Genomic DNA, 23,684 nt, shown 5'->3' with positions numbered 1-23,684 from the left:
ATTGTACAATCCAGGTGTGCAAAGCTCTTAGAGACTTACCCAGAAAGACTCACAGCTGTAATCGCTGCCAAAGGTGATTGTCATGTATTGACTCAGGGGTGTGAATACTTAAGTAAATTAGATATTTCTATATTTCATTTTCAATCAATTTGCAAACATTTCTAAAAACATGTTTTCACTTTGTCATTATGGGGAATTGTGTGTAGATGGGTGAAGAAAATAAGTCCACTTAATCCATTTTGAATTCAGGCTGTAACACAACAAAATGTGGAAGTGTTATGAATACTTTCTGAAGGCACTGTAACTTGTTTACTCTTGTGAAGCCACAGGCGTAAATATTGAAGTTGTGCGATATTGCTGATTTTTTAGTTTCAAAAGTTGAAGCTGATATGAAATAGATTTCACAAATCAGCATTTTTAGAAGAGATGAAAACAACTGAGTGTTTAAATAAAACATGATGCGAAACTGGATTCAATAATATCTAACTCAACATATAAATATCCCCCTGTAGTACAGTCATGGTCGAATGTTTGAGAATGACACAAGTATTGGTCTTCACAAAGTTTGCTGCTTCAGTGTTATGAGATATTTTTGTCAGATGTTACTATGGTATACTGAAGTATAATTACAAGCATTCCATAAGTGTCAAAGGCTTTTATTGACAATTACATTAAGTTTATGCAAAGAGTCAATACATTTACATTTACATTTTAGTCATTTAGCAGACGCTCTTATCCAGAGCGACTTACAGTTAGTGAGTGCATACATACATTTTTATTTTTCATACTGGCCCCCCGTGGGAAACGAACCCACAACCCTGGCGTTGCAAACGCCATGCTCTACCAACTGAGCTACATCCCTGCCGGCCATTCCCTCCCCTACCCTGGGCCAATTGTGCGCCGCCCCATGGGTCTCCCGGTCGCGGCCGGCTACGACAGAGCCTGGATTCGAACCAGGATCTCTAGTGGCCTTAGACCACTGCGCCACTCGGGAGGCGCAATATTTGCAGTGTTGACCCTTCTTTTTCAAGACCTCTGCAATCCGCCCTGGCATGCTGTCAATTAACTTCTGGGCCACACCCTGACTGATGGCAGCCCATTCTTGCATAATCAATGATTGGAGTTTGTCAGAATTTGTGGGTTTTTGTTTGTCCACCCGCCTCTTGAGGATCGACCACAAGTTCTCAATGGGATTAAGGTCAGGGGAGTTTCCTGGCCATGGACCCAAAATTTCGATGTTTTGTTCCCCGAGCCACCTAGTTATCACTTTTGCCTTATAGCAAGGTGCTCCATCATGCTGGAAAAGGCATTGGTAGTCACCAAACTGTTCTTGGATGGTTGGGAGAAGTTGCTCTCGGAGGATGTGTTGGTACCATTCTTTATTAATTGCTGTGTTCTTAGGCAAAATTGTGAGTGAGCCCACTCCCTTGGCTGAGAAGCAACCACACACATGAATGGTCTCAGGATGCTTTACTGTTGGCATGACACAGGACTGATGGTAGCGCTCACCTTGTCTTCTCCGGACAAGGTGTTTTCCAGATGCCCCAAACAATCGGAAAGGGGATTCATCAGAGAAAATGACTTTACCCCAGTCCTCAGCAGACTAATCACTGTACCCTTTGCAGAATATTAGTCTGTCCCTGATGTTTTTCCTGGAGAGAAGTGGCTTCTTTGCTGCCCTTCTTGACACCAGGCCATCCTCCAAAAGTCTTCGCCTCACTGTGCGTACAGATGCACTCACACCTGCCTGCTTTGCAATTCATCTGATCACTCTTCATGACATTCTGGAGTATATGCAAATTGCCATCATCAAAACTGAGGCAGCAGACATTGTGAAAATTAGTATTTGTGTCATTCTCAAAACTTTTGACCACGACTGTAGAGGAAGAGAAGTTGGGAGCCCAAGGGTGTTTTCCAATGCCTCCCTTTTTCACAGTAAACACACGTGGAAATATTATTAAATAAAATGTTGTGCTGAGCTGTGGGAGAAACAAATCTTGACTAAAGTGAGAAAGCATCCAGAGTGGGTCATTATTGGCCATACTGTATTCGTGCATTCGGGTTCCCTCTCTACTCCTCATCCCCCTCTTCCTCTTCTCTTTGAAGACTGGATTTGAAGCATAAACTATATCACATTGGTTGACTAATGTGGTCCTCTCTCTTCCTCATCCTCCTTATCTCCATTTCTTTATCATTTTCATCATGGAGTGTGAATGGATTTGAAGCATTGTTAGGGCGCTCTGTGTCTGAATCACTTTGGTACACTAATGACCTACAAGTGGAGAAGTAAGTGGCAGTTTATTAAAAGCCAACTCCAGTCGTCATTGTGGAACAGAGCAACATGATGTAGAAAGTAAAATTCGAGAGGCAGAAGTGCCATAATGCATGGTCTTGTCAACAATATATCTAATAGTAGTATTGTCTGTCTGTCTGTCTCCCTCTCTGTCTCATAACTCTTCAGCTGGAGAGCAGAGATGGGCTTTAGTGGTGCTTAGTTGGGTGAATATTTTTAGGAATTAATTTAAAACACACACACAGTCCAGTACATACAACACCCTCAGCTGGGTACCACATGTGCCTAGCTTTAGCTTGGAGAGTAAAGAAATGAAGAGTGGGCGGGGGCCTTTTTTCGTCTATTAATAACAGTCATAACTCTCCTTCTGTTTCGCTCATTTGTCGCCATGGGGCTGCACTGCCTGTGTGGAATCACTGTGTTTATTTTCTCCCTCCTTCTGGCTGACGCTACAGTGCATGTGGCTGGACGGTCAGTCTACACATCTTGATAGGGAAACGGCCATTGGTGGTTTACTGATTGATAGACTGATTTGGGCCCTCAAAGTGTATGGGTTGTACAATATCAGCCTGATTCCTAGTAGAGACACGGTAAGCGTGCACAATTCAGACATTTGCGTTCATTGACGTCAATGGGAAACTTACACAGGGGTAAAAACAAGTTGGGCCTTTAAGTCAGAGTATGGCCCTTAATGTGTATGTAGAAAGGTATGTTCACAGATACTGTACCTAAAAGAAAAAAGAAAAGTAGGGGCGTGGATCAGAAAACCAGTCAGTATCTGGTGTGACCACCATTTGCCTCATGCAGCGTGTGATACCTCCTTCGCATGGAGTTGATCAGGCTGTTGATTGGCCTGTGGAATGTTGTCCCACTCCTCTTCAATGGCTGTACGAAGATGCTGGATATTGGCGGGAACTGGAACAAACTGTTGTACACGTCGATCCAGAGCATCCCGAACATGCTCAATGGGTGACATGTCTGGTGAGTATGAAGGCCATGATAGAACTGGGACATTTTCAGCTTCCAGGAATTGTGTACAGATCCTTGCGACATGGGGCCCTGCATTATCATGCTGAAACATGAGGTGATGGCGGCAGATGAATGGCACGACAATAGGCCTCAGGATCTCGTCACGGTATCTCTGTTCATTCAAATTGCCATTGATAAAATGCAATTGTGTTCGTTGTCCATAGCTTATTCCTGCCTATACCATAACCCCACCGCCACAATGGGGCAATCTGTTCGCAACGTTGACATCAGCAAACCGCTCGCCCACATGACGCCATACACGTTGTCCGGCATCTGCCCGGCACAGTTGAAACTGGGATTCATCCACGAAGAGCACGGTTCTCCAGCGTGCCAGTGGTCATCGAAGGTGAGCGTTTGCCCACTGAAGTCGGTTACGATGCCGAACTGCAGTCAGGTCAAGACCCTGGTGAGGACAACGAGCACGCAGATTAACTTCCCTGAGACGGTTTCTGACAGTTTGTGCAGAAAGTATTTTGGTTGTGGAAACCCACAGTTTCATCAGCTTTCCGGGTGGCTGGTCTCAGACAATCCCGCAGGTGAAGAAGCCGGATGTGCCGGTCCTGGGCTGGCGTGGTTGCATGTGGTCTGAGGTTGTGAGGCTGGCACAAGGGACACCTGTATAATGATCATGCTGTTTAATCAGCTTCTTCATATGCCACACCTGTCAGGTGGATGGATTATCTTGGCAAAAGAGAAATGCTCACTAACCGGGATGTAAACAAATTTGTGCACAAAATATAAGATAAATAAGCTTTTTATGCTTATTGACAATTTCTGTGATCTTTTGTTTCAGGTCATGAAACATAGGACCAACACTTTACATGTTGCGTTTTATAAATTTTTGTTCAGTGTAGATAATTCTGTTCACTGTGTTCTTACACATTTATGCACCTGCTCTCCGCTGGCCCCTCTCCTCCTTAGCTCCTGCTAGACTAGAATAGCTTGTTGGAAATTTGAGCATTTCTTAAACTAATAGACTATTCGAGGAGGGATGCAAGCTTGCTCTTGTTCGTTGAATGTTAAATGAAGCAGCCAAAAGAGTGAAAGAAGAGCAAGAATGTGCAATGGCGATAGGTTAAAGCATGTAAGCTATTTATTCAGACCCATGAACATTCAATCCTCGTCTGTATCTTATTCTAGTCCTATATTATTCAAGCATGTCATTACAATAATGAAGATAAGGACAACGAAACATATTTCATTTAACGGTTGAAAGTGAGGAAGGAATAAAGGAACAATAGATGGAAGAGTGGGAAATATTATAAAGTTAGCCTAATACATCATGTAAAATAGGCCATACTGTTATTCAAAATTCAAATCATTATTCGCTAGCCTATAATTGTACGTTTGTAGGCAGCATGTCCTGCACCAGCATCACGTGTTTTCTCCCAGCTTCATGGGTTGAAAGAGGTGCGTTATTCCAGTCCATATAATACAATACAGTAGTCCTAAAGTAATAGTCTACTCTCAAAAAGATTACTGGAGCTTATTTACCGAAGAGAGCATAGGCTACATCTATGGGCTTTTATGTTTTGCTGTTGTGCGGTAAAGCCTGTTATATGTAGCCTATTGGATAATGGCACAATCATTTGGGATTAAAATGTCCCTAATGTAGGGCTCGTCTCGCTCAGGTAGCATCAGGCTTGAATTTTCATGCCTATCAAAGCTCTTATCGAGACATATTTAAAATGTTCTGCCACCCGGACCCTGCTCCTTTCCCCCGGCACTATCAGGACCGCATCAGACTGATATGATTTGCTTGTTGGGCCATGGGGTGGGGACTTTCGATGGGTTGGTTCTGGGGGTGTTGGAACCGAATCTGATGGTTGTCTGACTCTGTATATAATTTCAGCTTTAAATGGCACATGATTCTGTCCAACGGTTTTATATGCTTTAGAATGACACTTGCGGTTTTGGCTGGAAATACCCGGGAGGAAAGGGATTTATTCTTGGGGTGAAACATTTTATAAAATACCGGGAAAATATGAAACCCTTAGTCAGGTAGAATATGGAATCAATCATCTCGGCTCAATTCAGTATTTTTCTATCCGCAATGTTCAGAACGTTTCACATCACTGAATTCACCACTGGTCTGTCTTTCTGTCCAGGTGATACACATGTACTGAAGGACCTGGGTCGTGCTCTGGTGCTGTACAGACGGAAGGTCATGCCCTACGCCGCCTACGCCCGCAAACGCAAGGGCTCCAACGACGAGATGGAGGTGGCACAGTACGCCGGCCTGGTGGGCCAGGTCTGCGCTGAGAGGATCCTGCTATACCGGGCGTAACCCACTGGGGGCACCACCGCCACCCTGCACCTTGATCCACTACACCAAAATACACCTCCCAGCAAATGTGTCTGTCTTTCTGCCTGTCTGTCTTTTTGTCGATCTGTTTAGGGTTGTATTCATTAGGCATCAAATGAAAGAAAACTGAGTGAAACAGGAATGGACTGACTACCTGAACTTGTCAAATAGGAAACGCTCGTGTTCATTTTCCTTTGCAAAATGTTTTGCGATGGTGTGCCCTTACGAATACAACCCATGTGTCTCTGTCTGTCCCGCTGTCTTTGTAAGTGCTTTCCGCTGCTTTACTCTACAATAGCCTCACCAAGTTTAGCTCTACTACACATAGGCCGAACCAACACATTCAAGTATGTACGTGCCTTCAGAAAGTATTCACACCCCTTCACTTTTTCCACATTTTGTTGTTACAGCCTGAATTTTAAATGGATTAAATTGAGATTGTGTCACTGGCATACACACAATACCCCATAATGGAATTATGTTTTTAGAAATCAAATAACACAATAAAAAAAATCAAATAACACAATAGCATTTTGATTAGTTTGTTACTGTAGGCTAGTCAAGATCACTTTCGCAGTCAAAAAGCAAATGGAGATCTACCGCTCAGAATTTTCTTAAAACATGACTTAAAACATTAACCTAATAAAAATAGTTTTGTAGGAATGAAGTTTGTGCGGTAGGCCTAATACATTATCACAGCATATTGGCTATATGCCTGGCCTGCCAATATTGTTATTCTCAGACCATATTATATTTCAAAACTCGAGCTTTGATAACAAAATTCATCAGTTGGTGTAGCACTTGCGAGGCACAGCTGAGCATAAATTGAAATATTGTTTTCAAATAATTTGCTTTTTTATTTTACTGGACTAATGGTACACTACATGACCAAAAGTATGTGGACATCTGCTCGTCGAACATCTCATTCCAAAATCATGGGCGTTAATATGTAGTTGGTCCCCACTTTGCTGCAATAACAGCCTCCACTATTCTGGGAAGGCTTTCCACTAGATGTTGGAACATTGCTGCGGGGACTTGCTTCCATTCAGCCACAAGAGCAGTAGAGAGGTCGGGCAATGATGTTGGGCGATTAGGACTGGCTCACGGTCGGCGTTCCAATTCATCCCAAAGGTGTTCGTTGGGGATGAGGTCAGGGCTCTGTGCAGGCCAGTCAAGTTCTTCCACACCGATCTCGACAAACCATTTCTGTATGGACCTCGCTTTGTGCATGGGGGCATTGTCATGCTGAAACGGAAAAGGGCCTTCCCCAAACTGTTGCCACAAAGTTGGCAGCACAGAATCATCTAGAATGTAATTCTATGGTGTAGAGTTAAGATTTCTCTTCACTGGAACTAAGGGGCCTAGCCTGAACCATGAAAAACAGCCCCAGACCATTATTCCTCCGACACCAAACTTTACAGTTGGCACTATGCATTTGGGCAGGTAGTGTTCTCCTGGCATCCGCCAAACCCAGATTTGTCCGTCGGACTGCCAGATGGTGAAGCGTGATTCATCACTCCAGAGAACGCATTCCACACTGCTCCAGAGTCCAATGGCGGCAAGTTTTACACCACTCTAGCCGACGCTTGGCATTGCGCATGGTGATCTTAGGCTTGTGTGCGAATGCTCGGCCATGGGAACCCATTTCATGAAACTCCCAACAAACAGTTATTGTGCTGACGTTGCTTCCCGAGGCAGTTTGGAACTCTGTAGTGGGTGTTGCAACCGAGGACAGACAATTTTTACGCGCTTCAGCACTAGGCGGTCCCATTCTGTGAGCTTGTGTGGCCTACCACTTGGCGGCTGAGCCGTTGTTGCTCCTAGACGTTTCCACTTCACAATAACAGCACTTACAGTTGACCAAAATTTGACGAACTGACTTGTTGGAAAGGTGGCATCCTATGACAGTGCCACATTGAATGTCACTGAGCTCTTCAGTAAGGCCATTCTGTCAATGTTTGTCTATGGAGATTGCATGGCTGTGTGCTCGATTTTATACACCTGTCAGCAACGGGTGTGGCTGAAATAGCCGAATCCACTAATTTGAAGGGGTGTCCACATACTTTTGTATATATAGTGTACCTGCATCTGATGGTAATAGGGCTTTCAAGACACCTGGAACTCTGAATAAACGAGGCAAATCATGACGTCTGTGAACTTCAGGTCGGAAAGTCGGAGCGCTAGAAAGATGCCAGAGTTTCCGAGTTCGATGACCATTCAAACCGATTTTTCCCAGTCTGATCTCGTTAATTTTTTCAAGTTCCCAGTTGTCTTGTACATGGTATTCATCTCAGCGGAGGGAGAGAGCAGCAGAGGGTCCGCCTCTCACGGTCCCTGCTCTCTCTTTCCTTTCCTCCGATGAGACTGACCAGAGAGAGGGAACACAGATTTCCACCTGATGGCCAAACTCGAGTCGCACCGCATCTGCCTCAGGCACAAATTCATGTTGTTCCTATGACCGGAGAAAGTGAAATACTCTGCAATATTAAAATAGACACACAGCTAATAATAATGAAACACAGGGCTATCGATACACTTGTCTACTCATTCATTGCAGCTGCAGTGCGAGTGGAAGTAGAGGGAAACGTGTTTTATGTTTTGTAATAGTGTTGAATAAAAACAGTGTTGACAGTGCTGAATAAAACTTAGACATGAACTCATAAAAACAGCAGCTCTTTGCTGTATTCTTTGACAGTCTCTCTAATGGTAATGATTTTAAATCTCACCTAAGCTAGTATCAAACTTTGCTGTGGCCGGGGTCGTGGAAGCTGTAGATATGCACAGTGATTTGAGCTATCTGATTGGCCAGCGCAGTATGCACACTCAATTTAGCCACAGATCTCCAGGAGTTAGTATTTTCAGACAAATGAAATTATTCAAAATGGGAACACTTTGCCTACCCGGTGCTTCTGAAAAAAAGGTGCATCTACCGCCAACAGCGCAAAAAAAGAAACGCTATGCCTTTATTGTGAATTATTGTCAGCTCCTGCTTACATTGTCTTCACTCAATGGCATCAGTTGGATTTCATTTAGCTGTTATCCCTTGTCCTAACAGTTGACCTACATCTTAGTAACTTTCACTTTCTTGACACACTTTGACATACCTTTGTTTGGTTGTAGTGCATACTAGTTTTTTTTCTTTGTGTCCCCGTCGTCTTGTCATTCAAGCATGGTGGTGGCTGCATCATGTTATGGGTATTCTTGTCATCGGCGAGGAATAGGGAGTTTTTTTAGGATAAAAATAAACTGAATAGAGCTAAGCACAGGCAAAATCCTAGAGGGAAACCTGGTTCAGTCTGCTTTCCAACACTGGGAGACAAATTCACCTTTCAGCAGGACAATAACCTAAAACACAAGGCCAAACATACACTGGAGGTGCTTACCAAGACTACATTGAATGTTCCTGAGGGGCCTAGTTCGAGTTTTGACTTAAATAGTCTTGAAAAGCTATGGCAACCAACTTGACATACCTTGAAGAATTTGAAAAATAATGTGTAAAATATGTACAATCCAGTGTGCAAAGCTCTTAGAGACTTACCCAGAAAGACTCACAGCTGTAATCGCTGCCAAGGGTGATTCTAAACATGTATTGAATTGGGTGTGAATACTTATGTAAATGAGATATTTCTGTATTTCATTTTCAATGCATTTGCAAAAATGTCTAAAAACATGTTTTTACTTTGTCATTATGGGGAATTGTGTGTAGATGAGTGAGAGAAAAAACATATACACTGCTCAAAAAAATTAAGGGAACACTAAAATAACACATCCTAGATCTGAATGAATGAAATAATCTTAAATACTTTTTTTCTTTACATAGTTGAATGTGCTGACAACAAAATCACACAAAAATTATCAGTGGAAATCAAATTTATCAACCCATGGAGGTCTGGATTTGGAGTCACCCTCAAAATTTAAGTGGAAAACCACACTACAGGCTGATCCAACTTTGATGTAATGTCCTTAAAACAAGTTAAAATGAGGCTCAGTAGTGTGTGTGGCCTCCACGTGCCTGTATGACCTCCCTACAACGCCTGGGCATGCTCCTGATGAGGTGGCGGGTGGTCTCCTGAGGGATCTCCTCCCAGACCTGGACTAAAGCATCCACCAACTCCTGGACAGTCTGTGGTGCAATGTGGCGTTGGTGGATGGAGCGAGACATGATGTCCCAGATGTGCTCAATTGGATTCAGGTCTGGGGAACGGGCGGGCCAGTCCATAGCATCAATGCCTTCCTCTTGCAGGACCTGCTGACACACTCCAGCCACATGAGGTCTAGCATTGTCTTGCATTAGGAGGAACCCAGGGCCAACCGCACCAGCATATGGTCTCACAAGGGGTCTGAGGATCTCATCTCGGTATCTAATGGCAGTCAGGCTACCTCTGGGCTGTGCGGCCCCCCAAAGAAATGCCACCCCACACCATGACTGACCCACCGCCAAACCGGTCATGCTGGAGGATGTTGCAGGCAGCAGAACGTTCTCCACGGCGTCTCCAGACTCTGTCACGTCTGTCACATGTGCTCAGTGTGAACCTGCTTTCATCTGTGAAGAGCACAGGGCGCCAGTGGCGAATTTGCCAATCTTGGTGTTCTCTGGCAAATGCCAAACGTCCTGCACGGTGTTGGGCTGTAAGCACAACCCCCACCTGTGGACGTCGGGCCCTCATACCACCCTCATGGAGTCTGTTTCTGACCGTTTGAGCAGACACATGCACATTTGTGGCCTGCTGGAGGTCATTTTGCAGGGCTCTGGCAGTGCTCCTCCTGCTCCTCCTTGCACAAAGTCGGAGGTAGCAGTCCTGCTGCTGGGTTGTTGTCCTCCTACGGCCTCCACGTCTCCTGATGTACTGGCCTGTCTCCTGGTAGTGCCTCCATGCTCTGGACACTACGCTGACAGACACAGCAAACCTTCTTGCCACAGCTCGCATTGATGTGCCATCCTGGATGAGCTGCACTACCTGAGCCACTTGTGTGGGTTGTAGGCTCCATCTCATGCTAGCACTAGAGTGAAAGCACCGCCAGCATTCAAAAGTGACCAAAACATCAGCCAGGAAGCATAGGAACTGAGAAGTGGTCTGTGGTCACCACCTGCAAAAGCAGTCCTTTATTGGGGGTGTCTTGCTAATTGCCTATAATTTCCACCTGTTGTCTATTCCATTTGCACAACAGCATGTGACATTTATTGTCAATCAGTGTTGCTTCCTAAGTGGACAGTTTGATTTCACAGAAGTGTGATTGACTTGGAGTTACATTGTGTTGTTTAAGTGTTCCCTTTATTTTTTTGAGCTGTGTATTTAATCCATTTTGAATTCACGTTGTAAAAAAAATTAATACTTTCTGAAGGCACTGTATTGCATCACCTGACGGCCTCGTCGATGCTATTATATCTGAATCACGTTTGATAGATGTCCGTTTTATCCATAATACGCAAGGTTTCAGATTAACAATGTATGTGAACTATTTAGTTGTGAACTATCAATCCAGTTGATTAAGACTCAAATCTTGGTTACAGGGAACATTCATTTCAGTGTAATTTTGATTTCATGATGCGTTTCACTTTCACCCCACGGAAAGCAGCAGTAACCATCACCTTATTTTATGGCAGGGCTTCCTAACCCAGCACAGGGCATGGTTCTCCTCGGTACTGATTTGGGATCAGACTATGTACTGATCTACAATCAGTGAAGTTGAGGAGAATCTGAAAGTTGCTGCTTCACTCTGAGGATTAGGCTCATACACGCCACACCCACAAACCACACTGAAATGAACATGATCTGGTTGTATTCCTGTGAAGTAAACATTTCTGTGTGTACTGTATGCTTGTTTGTCATTGATATTTATAGCTTTATTTGCTCTTTTATTATTGATACTGTTATTTTGTTTCAAATAAAGGGATGAAATATCCTATTTCTTATTTGCGTTTGTGGTTTTCACTCTATGCAAATCATGTACAGGCCAGCCTGCAAGGAACCTGGAGAATGGAGAATGGGGTTTTAGGGGTATTTCCTTGAATGGATGGACAGGCACACGCACACAGACAGGTGCGCGCGCACGCACACGATCCAGTCCAATGCACACAAAAGCACAAATAGAAGTGTCAATTTGCACAGGCAGACACTGTATAAAACTAACACATACTGATGTGGTTGGGGCTTGTTTGAGTTGGGCCAGATGACAGGTGTCATATGTGAGCTGGCAGAACATGAATGCAAATGGCCTCTGTGCTTCCAAAAGAGTGTCAACGGCAGGCAGCTCCAGGCCAGAGGCAGAGCAGAGCCAGGCCAGACCCACGTCAGCAGGCTAGCCTCCAGCTCTGAGCTAGGCGCTATGCTAACACTGGGCCAGGCTTGTGTTCATTAAGGCACATCAAAATAATAATTGCAACGGAACATTTCAAATAAGGCACTTCTTACTGGTGCCTAATGAACACTACTCAGGTCTGAGCTATCCTACGATACACAGGCAGGGCCAACACACTCAGCCTAATCGAAGTGAACATTCAATTAGAAGCCAGATGTGTTAAAGCCATTCCTGATGCTGGGACAGTTGGTAATTTCTGTTGTGCCTTTAACCCAGAGCAACGGCTGGGTGGCCCTCTTATTCACAGAGGAGCTTCAGCTAGCCTTGAGTTAAAGTAATACACACTCAGTACAGTTGTGTTTTAACCACAGACAGAGCCTCAGCCAGCCTCGGGTTCGAGCAACACACACACACGCACAAAGAACAGTTGTGTTTTAACCACAGACTCTGGGAGTGAGTCAGTGAGTTTGACCCTGGACAGTATCTATCTGTCTAGCAGGCCTGCTTAGCTCTTTGCTGTTTTCCAGAGGCTGTTTCAGCCACCCTGTCTGCAGCCAAGCTTGAAAAGCAACCAGCTCACTGAAAGTAAAAAGAACAAACCTATCCTGGTTCCAGGTCTATTTGTGTTGTCTTGCCAACTATGGCCATTGCAATGAAATTACTAAGGAGTTGGCAAGACAGCACAAACAGATCTAGAACTAGGCTAGAACAAACCCATCACTCTTGGGGAAAAAAACACTTTCTTTAAGACCTGTCTGTTTGCGTCCCAAATGACATCCTATCCCTATAATGCACTAATCTTGACCAGAGCCCTTTGGGCCCTGGTCAAAAGTAGTGCACTATAAAGGGAATAGGGTGCCATTTTGGACGCAGCCACATCTGTCCTTGGGAAATAGGTTAGAGTGACAGGCGAATTATCCAGGAAGGGAACACCGGCGCTGACTGGAGCCATATTGGACCCAGTGTTCCTCTCCCACATTAGCCACGCTTTCCCCCGGACCTCCCTCCCACAATCATCTATCCCCCGTGTGTGTGTGTGTTTTGTTTGTGTGTCCCAGACACAGACACTCTCTTGGGCCTGTCATGAACGGTAAGTCCTGGTGGACCACTGGACAACACACACGAGGGCTCATGCCAACACAACGATGTGGGGGCCTCCCCCTCCTGTCTAAATACTTGGCTTGGCTCACCCGACAATTTTCTGTTAAATCCATATAAGACAAAGACAACCTCTTCTATAACTTCTCTAATGAGGGTTCAGTCTTTTTAAAAGAAAGTAAACCTGGAAATTCCATAGAACATCTGAATAACCTGCTAAATAAAGGCTTTCTTTTCACTGTTTACGTCGCAAATGACACCCTTTTCTCTACATAGTGTGTTACTTTTGTCCAAAACCCTATGGGAGCTTGTCAAAAGTAGTGCACTATATTGGGAATGCATTTGGGATGCAAACACTGTCTTCCTGTTTGTAAACGGTATGTCTCTGTCACAATACTATTTGATCTCTCTCTGTCTTTTTCTGTCCTCTTGAGTTTATTTTTACTCAGGCTTTCAGTCACTAACTGCGGGGACAGTGTGTGTGTTGTGTTTACTCTCTCTGGCCCTTGTGTACATGGGCAGCTTGTAGCTTGTTTTGATTGGCCACATTAGTACAGTATGAATGCACAAGTGTTTGTGTGTCTGTCTGTGCGTATATGCATGTGTTTGTGTGTGTGCCTGTGTATGCCTGCCTGTGCATATGCACGTACAGACATATGTGCACGAGTGTGTGTGTGTATGTATACAGTGTTTGTTCAATCTCGGCCTCTGTGGACGTGTTGTGTTCGTGGTTGTAGCATGTTTGTACTGGCAACCCTCGCCAGCCCCCAGCCACACAGCGGAAGTTCCCAGGCCAAAGGAAGTGCTGGGCTCCTTTGTGAACAAGGCCCCCGGATTAAGCTTATCGCAGCCTAAATGCAGGCCCTTTCTGCTGAGGATTAACAGAGGGACAGAGGGGCGCCCACTCCCACTGGGTCCCTGTCACACAGATTCAACACACCACTACCAGCAGCCCCGGAGCCCGCGGACTATGGAGCTCGATGCCTCTATCTCTCACTCCAGGGCACAGGACATGATGAGTGGCCGTATTGTACAGAGAGAGACAACGTTTAAGTGATTAGTCAAAGTGATTATGGAAGCACGACGAATGCGCTTTGACATGGTTGACACTATATATACAAAAGTATGTGGACACCCCTTCAAATTAGTGCATTCGGCTATTTTAGCCACATCCGTTGCTGACAGGTGTATAAAATCGAGCACTGCGCCATGCAATCTCCATAGACAAACATTGGCAGTAGAATGGCCTTACTGGAGAGCTCAGTGACTTACAACGTGGCACCGTCATAGGATGCCACCTTTCCAACAAGTCAGTTTGTGAAATTTCTGCCCTGCTAGAGCTGCCCCGGTCAACTGTAAGTGGTGTTATTGTGAAGTGAAACGTCTAGGAGCAACAACGGCTCAGCTGCAAAGTGGTAGGCCACACAAGCTCACAGAATGGGACCGTCGAGTGCTGAAGCGCGTAGCGCGTCAAAATCGTCTACCGAGTTCCAAACTGCCTCTGGAAGCAACGTCAGCACAATAATTGTTCTTCGGGAGCTTCATGAAATGGGTTTCCATGGCCGAGCAGCCACACACAAGCCTAAGATTACCATGAGCAATGCCAAGCGTCGGCTAGAGTGGTGTAAAGCTCGCCGCCATTGGCCTGCACAGAGCCCTGACCTCAACCCCATCGAATGCCTTTGGGATTAATTGGAACGCTGACTGCGAGCCAGGCCTAATCGCCCAACATCATTGCCCGACCTCACTAATGCTCTTGTGGCTGAATGGAAGCAAGTCCCCGCAGCAATGTTCCAACATCTAGTGGAAAGCCTTCCCAGAAGAGTGGAGGCTGTTATAGTAGTAAAAGGGGGGGACCAACTCCATATTAATGCCCATGATTTTGGAATGAGATGTTCGACAAGCAGGTGTCCACATACTTTTGGTCATGTAGTGTACCTAGCTATCACAGTTATCAATATCAGTATTAGACCTATCCAGAATATTCAGAAAAGGAAAAGATTTGGCCTCTCCCTGATTTGACCAGTTTACATAAACCAAAGGGCTGGTTTCCCGAACTCAGATTAAGCCTACTGCTGGACTAAAAAGCATGCTCAATAGTGAATGTCTAATGAAGTCATGTTTTAGTCCAAGCACTACGCTTAGTGTCAGAGAAACTGTCCCTAAGTGTTTTTTGGCTATTGTTGTAAAAAGTAGCAGCTTGCTAAGGCAATAGTTGCAACAGGGCCCGATTCAATCAGATCCACTTTAGCCAACATCCGCATAGCTTTTGACGTTGTCCGAGGTGGAACTGTTTTCCAATGTCTCGCAAAAAATGGCACCTATTGGTAGATTGTTTTACTTTTTTTTTAAGCAGTCACATAATAAGTTGCATGGACTCACTCTGTGTGCAATAAGTGTTTTTAACATAATTTTTTAATGACTACCTCATCTCTGTACCCCACACATACAATTATCTGTAAGGTTCCTCTGTCAAGCAGTGAATTTCAAACGCATATTCAACCACAAAGACCAGGGAGGTTTTCCAATGCCTCTCAAAGAAGGGCACCTATTGGTAGATGGGTAAAAATAAAAAAGAGCAGACATTGAATATCCCTTTGAGCATGGTGAAGTTATTAATTACACTTTGGATGGTGTATCAATACACCCAGTCACTACAAATATACAGGTGACCTTCCAAACTCAGGGATTTCACCATGAGGCCAATGGTGACTTTTAAACAGTTACAGAGTTTAATGGCTGTGATAAGAGGGAACTGAGGATGGATAAACAACATTGTAGTTACTCCACAATACTAACCTAAATGATTGCGTGAAAAGAAGGAAGCCTGTACAGAATACAATATTCCAAAACATTACTCCTGTTTGCAATAAAGCACTAAAGTAAAACTGCAAAGAATGTGGCAAAGAAATTAACTTTTGTCCTGAATACAAAGCCTTATGTTTAGGGCAAATCCCACACAACACATCACTGAGTACCATTCTTCATGGCTGCATCATGTTATCGGCAAGGACTAGGGAGTTTTTCAGGATAAAAGCAAACGGAATAGAGCTAAACACAGGCAAAATCCTAGAGGAAAACGTGGTTCAGTCTTCTTTCCAACAGACACTGGGAGACAAATTCACATTTCACATAACCTAAAACACAAGGCCAAATATACACTGGAGTTGCTTACCAAGACGACGTAGAATGTTCCTGAGTGGCCTAGTTACAGTTTTGACTTATATCGGCTTGAAAATCTATGGCAAGACTGGAAAATGGCTGTCTAGCAATGATCAACATCCAACTTGACAGAGCTTGAAGAATTTTTTAAAGAATAATGCTATAATATTACACAATCCAGGTGTGCAAAGCTCTTAGAGACACCCAGAAAGACACACAGCTGTAATCGCTGCCAAAGGTGATTCTAACATGTATTGACTCAGTGGTGTGCATCTCAGTGCTAGAGGCGTCACTACAGACCCTGGTTTGATTCCAGGCTGTATCACAATCCGGCCGTGATTGGGAGTCCAATAGGCTAGCGTCGTCCGGGTTTGGCCGGGGTAGGTCGTCATTGTAAATAAGAATTTGTTCTTACCTGACTTGCCTAGTTAAATAAAAATAATAATACTTATGTAAATTATATATTTCTATATTTCGTTTTCAATAAATGTTCAACAATTTCTAAAAACATGTTTTCACTTTGTGATTATGTGGAATTGTGTGTAGGTGGGTGAGAAAAAATATATATATATATTTAATCCATTTTGAATTCCGGCTGTAACACAACAAAATGTGGAATAAGTCAAGGGGTATGAATACTTTCTGAAGGCACTGTATGTATTTCGGAGCCCCCTATTTAGAAGTCCCTCTCCACGTACCCCTTGTTAACCCTCTCTCTCTCCCTGTCCTCTGCCTTTCTCTCCCCTTCTTATAGCTCTCGACTACATTGTCTCTCTACTCTCTTCTACGCTCTACTTACCCCTCCCTCTCCTCTCTCACTCTGCTTGAATGTTCTCCTTCCCTCTGACACAGGGCAGCACACCTCTTTCTCCCAGCAGGCCATACATATTCCCAGTGGCATTAGAATACTAATGGACAGAGTGAATGGGATGAGTGTTAGGGTGGGGGAGACGGGGTCACCAACTACTCGCCTTTCAAATATGTGTGCTGTCTCCTCTAAAGAATATAAATCTTTGCCCTTTCTTTTTGTCAGGCCAAACCACATCCTCAACTCTCGACCCAAAACTACCAAACATGCTCCACCTTCAATTCCTACTGGAATTTCTCTTTTTCTCTTTTTCTTTCTCACCTTTTCTCCCTCCATACCTTTGCAGAGAAACTATATTTCCTTGATTGCCTTTAAAGAACCTCAGGTAGAGGTGATGCTACCCTCCTAGCCTCCCTCTCTCCTTCTCACCCCCTCATCCCCCCTGAACCCATGAAACGTAGCTGCTAAATCTTGGCCTAGTGAATGATGCTGTTGTTGTAAAGGGAGTGCTTGGCATTTCAACGGTAACCTGCTGGGTCTGAGGGGGAGCTGGCCCAGGGAAGAGAACACTATAATGTCTATATTTACAGCTTGCCCAGGCTTACACGGGCCCGGCAGGGCGGGTTAACTTTTAGCAACACACTGAGTGATTCAGATGACTGTTTTTCTATTAATGTTTTTTCCGACCCGGTACCGCGTCCATCGAGTTTGCGGCGAGTTTTATCCGAAAATAGAAAGTGACATATAATTTGAAAGCTACAGTCCTTGTCTTTTCGGAAATCAAACTCAAATCTTAGTGCTGGCAATGTCATATATATATATTTTTTTTTAATCTTTAGGAACAGCAATATTTACTTCTTTTTTTTTTTACCTAGACTTTTAAATCTCTTATTCCCCAACATGAAAAAACAACAACAGTCACATTGTTTCTGACACCTTTATCAGAATTCCACAGTTCCTACCTTTTTTAACAATACTAAGCATGTGTTTGTATGACTTATAATTTTGAAATGTACTCTATGAGGGTAGTATACAATATTTTGCGTTGTTTGGTGCCATGTTGCCACCAAAGGGCGTCAGAGTTTAAGAAGTTATTGGTGTTTATCTTTGTCTCAGAAAAAACATCCAACACAATCGTACTGTGTAGTGTCCTTTTTAAGGCAGCAAGCATTTCAGTCTCAATGACTGTTTGTAATGGAATTTTGTGTTGTTTAGCAAGGGTCCTGTGGATGTTTACATTTATATAATTGCCTTCATTGTAAAAAGCAACAAGCGTACAACTGTTCACTCCTATAAATTTCCTTTGTCTACTAAAGACTTACCTCAGTCCTCACTCTCTCAATTTTCTCCTTTATTCACACTTCATTTAATGTTGTAAATTCAGCTGGCTCTCATATCTATCCAATAAAGTGTAAATTTTCCCCACTAATAGCCCATAATAACTTAATAACCAGTTTTTCCTAAAGGCAGCTATTGTTCTACGGATTAGGTTTCACTTAAGTAGTTTTACAGTATGTACCTTTGTAAATGTAATCCCAAAAAAAGAATCTGGAAAGGCACAATGCGTTTAGTCAACTCTGGAAATCACCAGAAAATGAATTGTTTTATATATATATATATATATATATTTTTTTATCATTATCATTGTATCATTATAACATCTGTCTTCATCATAGAGGAACTATAATAATTTGTACAGTATGCATTTCCGGCCAAGAAAGGGAGTGAGAATAAAACGCATCTAGAGTGGCCAAATGACACTCATGTCCTTGGTGCTTATGGTTTTTGGAATATTGTGTTCAACAATTTACTAACAACTAATATACCCATCAAAAGACGTTGGCCTATTTAATGATATAATAATATTTATTCTGTAGTAAACCTATAAGATACCCCCCCCCCCCCCCCTCTCTCTCTCTCGCTCTATCTCTTCCCCTCTTTCTTTCCCACTTAGAGAATCCCACAGATGTGAATTGCCATTCCTGATTAGCCACACATTTGAGAAATGTCAGAAATGTTTCATGCACTGTGTCTCGGCTCTAGCCCTCTAGAAAAAGGCCAGTGATCATTGGCTTAGAGTTCACAGCGGAGTGTGTGCATGACATGGGCATTGTTTGTTTAGCATGTGGATCTAAGCTTGGACCCATGGAGATAAATGTATCTATGCTTGTGCCCACCTTTTCACTTACTTTGCTCTGTATTGTTTGGGGTTGTGTTGTCAGTTAAAATAATTAAATATATATATATATTTTTTTTTAAATATACACTGCTCAAAAAAATAAAGGGAACACTTAAACAACACAATGTAACTCCAAGTCAATCACACTTCTGTGAAATCAAACTGTCCACTTAGGAAGCAACACTGATTGACAATAAATGTCACATGCTGTTGTGCAAATGGAATAGACAACAGGTGGAAATTATAGGCAATTAGCAAGACACCCCCAATAAAGGACTGGTTTTGCAGGTGGTGACCACAGACCACTTCTCAGTTCCTATGCTTCCTGGCTGATGTTTTGGTCACTTTTGAATGCTGGCGGTGCTTTCACTCTAGTGGTAGCATGAGACGGAGTCTACATCCCACAAAAGTGGCTCAGGTAGTGCAGCTCATCTAGGATGGCACATCAATGCGAGCTGTGGCAAGAAGGTTTGCTGTGTCTGTCAGCGTAGTGTCCAGAGCATGGAGGCGCTACCAGGAGACAGGCCAGTACATCAGGAGACGTGGAGGAGGCCGTAGGAGGGCAACAACCCAGCAGCAGGACTGCTACCTCTGCCTTTGTGCAAGGAGGAGCAGGAGGAGCACTGCCAGAGCCCTGCAAAATGACCTCCAGCAGGCCACAAATGTGCATGTGTCTGCTCAAACGGTCAGAAACAGACTCCATGAGGGTGGTATGAGGGCCCAATGTCCACAGGTGGGGGTTGTGCTTACAGCCCAACACCGTGCAGGACGTTTGGCATTTGCCAGAGAACACCAAGATTGGCAAATTCGCCACTGGCGCCCTGTGCTCTTCACAGATGAAAGCAGGTTCACACTGAGCACATGTGACAGACGTGACAGAGTCTGGAGACACCGTGGAGAACGTTCTGCTGCCTGCAACATCCTCTAGCATGACCGGTTTGGCGGTGGGTCAGTCATGGTGTGGGGTGGCATTTCTTTGGGGGGCCGCACAGCCCTCCATGTGCTCGCCAGAGGTAGCCTGACTGCCATTAGGTACCGAGATGAGATCCTCAGACCCCTTGTGAGACCATATGCTGGTGTGGTTGGCCCTGGGTTCCTCCTAATGCAAGACAATGCTAGACCTCATGTGGCTGGAGTGTGTCAGCAGTTCCTGCAAGAGGAAGGCATTGATGCTATGGACTGGCCCGCCCGTTCCCCAGACCTGAATCCAATTGAGCACATCTGGGACATCATGTCTCGCTCCATCCACCAACGCCACGTTGCACCACAGACTGTCCAGGAGTTGGCGGATGCTTTAGTCCAGGTCTGGGAGGAGATCCCTCAGGAGACCATCCGTCACCTCATCAGGAGCATGCCCAGGCGTTGTAGGGAGGTCATACAGGCACGTGGAGGCCACACACACTACTGAGCCTTATTTTGACTTGTTTTAAGGACATTACATCAAAGTTGGATCAGCCTGTAGTGTTGTTTTCCACTTTAATTCTGAGGGTGACTCCAAATCCAGACCTCCATGGGTTGATACATTTGATTTCCATTGATAATTTCTGTGTGATTTTGTTGTCAGCACATTCAACTATGTAAAGAAAAAAGTATTTAATAAGATTATTTCATTCATTCAGATCTAGGATGTGTTATTTTAGTGTTCCCTTTATTTCTTTGAGCAGTGTATTAATTATTTTAGATTTTTGACATTTGTCGCCCCCTCAGGCTCGTGCAGTGGAGGAGATCTTCGTGGGCTATACTCAGCCTTGTCTCAGGGTGGTAGGTTGGTGGTTTGTTGATATCCCTCTGGTGGTGTGGGGGCTGCGCTTTGGCAAAGTGGGTGGGGTTATATCCTGCCTGGTTGGCCCTGTCCGGGGGTATCGTCGGATGGGGTCACAGTGTCTCCCGACCACCCCTGCCTCAGCCTCCAGTATCTATGCTGCAATAGTCTATGTGCAGGGGGGCTAGGGTCAGTCTGTTATATCTGGTGTTATTCTCCTGTCTTATCTGGTGTCCTGTGTGAATTTAAGTATGCTCCCTCTAATTCTCTCTCCCTCCCCTCCCGGAGGACCTGAGCCCTAGGACCATGCCTCAGGACTACCTGGCCTGATGACTCCTTGCTGTCCCCAGTCCACCTGGTCGTGCTGCTGCTCCATTTCCACTCTTCTGCCAGCGGCTATGGAACCCTGACCTGTTCAATGGACGTGGTACCTTGTCCCAGACCTGCTGTTTTCAACTTTCTCTCTCTACCGCACATGCTATTTCAACCTCTAAATGCCCGGCTATGAAAAGCCAAGTGACATTTACTCCTGATGTACTGACCTGTTGCAACCTCTACAACCACTGTAATTATTATTTGACCCTGCTGGACACCTATGAACGTCTGCTGATGTATAAAGGGCTTTATAAATACATTTGATGAAATTTGATGAAGGGCCTAGTGAGAAGAATATTTTATACTTCCTACTTCCAATTATTCTCTCTCTCTCTCTCTCTCTCTCTCTCTCTCTCTCTCTCTCTCTCTCTCTCTCTCTCTCTCTCTCTCTCTCTCTCTCTCTCTCTCTCTCTCTCTCTCTCTCTCTCTCTCTCTCTCTCTCTCACTCACTCACTCTGTTTCTCTCTGTGTCCTCTCCTTCTCACCCCCTCTCTCTGGTCAGACCACCTGTAACCTTGTCCCTAGGCTATTGCTGGGGAGGAAGTCTGGTGCACAAGACTAGACCACCTGCACCACAGTTGATTAACACCCAGCGATGGGCCTACGGGCAATTTGCAGAAATGCTTAGCAATATAAATATTTTCGTTTCTGGCTAACGCCCGCTAGGCACCCCAATACCCCGGCTCTCAGCAACAGGAGAAGGCGTGGTTATGGCCTGTCTGCCTGGCATGTGCAAGTGGAGAGGGGGGCAGCTGGGATGGCACCACACCCTCATCCAGGGGCCTCATCCAAGACCACCACAAAATGGACACCAATGGAAGTCAGTTCACTTTGGGCAGTGAATAGTACCATCATCACTACTTGTTTGTATAATAATAGTAGTTACCATGAATTCAGTTCATTACTGACTGAGCAGGGAGGGAAACATGGTCCGTGGGGCCTGGCCACCTCAAGTGTTTAGGAATTAGTGGGCTGTGTTACGAGTGCTGGTATAGTAACGCCCAATAAGCACACTGATTACACCTCAAATGGGTTCCTAGGTGTGGTTCATTTGGAGACCTTGAGGAGGGAGAGAGTTCACATCTGTGTAATGAGTTCTGTGGTTACCACTCTGCACCCTTAATTCCAACCAAATAAGGAGCACCAAACTACATTTCAGATATAAGGGGAGATTCAGTGAACCAAGAAACCCCGTTGGCATGCAGCTTAGCCTGCCCTGCTTTCCCCTCTCTCTCCTCCGGCTTCCAGCCAGTGTGGCTCTTGGACCAAGGCCCATCAGTGGTTCTGAGACCCGATTAGGAGGAGACGAGACTACTTTCTCTCCCCCGTTCGTTCTGGGTTCGCAGTGTGTGCGTGAGCTGACAGATTCTTCCAGAAGCTTATTACTGTGTATTCCAAAGCAAAGCCCATGACTCACATACCTAACCCAGCCCAGGTGGCCTCATACCAACCACTCACTGCCCTACCTGCTTTGATTCCACCTCCTTTGTTGTATTTTTCTAATCGCTTGCACATAGATGAGTTCCAATGACGTTGCAAAAACAAATGTAGGATTGACAGCTACTTTAGTTCAATAGTGTGGGTGGTAGCCAGTTGCGAAATAATCAATATTTGCTTTCACTGAGTTTGCCGTCTATCTAGTACAGAGGTCCTTCACTACAGTGACTGCATTCCTAAACGCTTTCAGGCGGCCATATTGTTACGAGGGGTCACTGCAAAACGAAGACGGCAGCAAGCGAGTGTGTAGGTTCAGCAACCGATTGCTTAGGTCAGTATATGAGGCCACAGCAATAGCTGTTGGCAAGAGCGGTTTCTCAGAAAATATTCCCATCCGCTGGTGAGCAAGCAACACCAGCCAAAAATCCCTGCCTTGAACAGAGGATGTGCTGAATGTGCAAAAATAAAAAAGGGGGGAGCAGACAAAAAAAGAGAGAAAATATATAGTGGGCTACCATGCAAATTAAATGCAGATTCTGTATATATTACTTTTTTTCATGTCACAAGTGGAAAAAAAGGAAAATATTAAAAATGGAGAGAAATAAAGTGGGGCTGGCAGGGGCCCTTGTTTAGTTTGGCGGAAATCAGCCCAGTACGGTTACAGCCCGATCATTATCCAGGAATCCAGAGAAACGCAGAAACAACCCCAACGCCTTTATCTCCTTCTCCTCCTTCACTCTTATTTATTTATCTCATTCTCTTCCTCATTATTTTTTCTCTCTTCTCCTTCTCGCTCTCTTTGTCGTTCTCTCTGTCTTTATCCTCCTCTCCCCCTCTCTCTGTCTCTCTCCCCTCTCTCACTCTCTCCCCCTCTCTCTGTCTCTCTCCCCCTCTCTCACTCTCTCCCTTGCTCTGTCTCTTTCCCCCTCTCTCACT

At 44.6% G+C, this 23,684-nt stretch overlaps 1 protein-coding gene across 1 annotated transcript in view; it reads left to right on the top strand.

Annotated features, from left to right (window-relative positions):
- LOC121553342 (arginyl-tRNA--protein transferase 1-like) overlaps positions 1 to 6,058 on the top strand; it is a 166,814-nt gene extending 160,756 nt beyond the window's left edge. Inside the window, exon 12 of the mRNA XM_041866380.2 lies at positions 5,431 to 6,058. Within this exon, the coding sequence (XP_041722314.1) occupies positions 5,431 to 5,609 (179 nt within the window). The 3' untranslated portion in view covers positions 5,610 to 6,058. The remainder of the gene's footprint in view (positions 1 to 5,430) is intronic.
- Positions 6,059 to 23,684: the final 17,626 nt, after the last annotated feature.

Source organism: Coregonus clupeaformis, chromosome 37, assembly GCF_020615455.1.
Source record: "Coregonus clupeaformis isolate EN_2021a chromosome 37, ASM2061545v1, whole genome shotgun sequence".
Classification (NCBI taxonomy): domain Eukaryota; kingdom Metazoa; phylum Chordata; class Actinopteri; order Salmoniformes; family Salmonidae; genus Coregonus; species Coregonus clupeaformis.
This window is presented reverse-complemented; position numbering and strand designations above follow the sequence as displayed.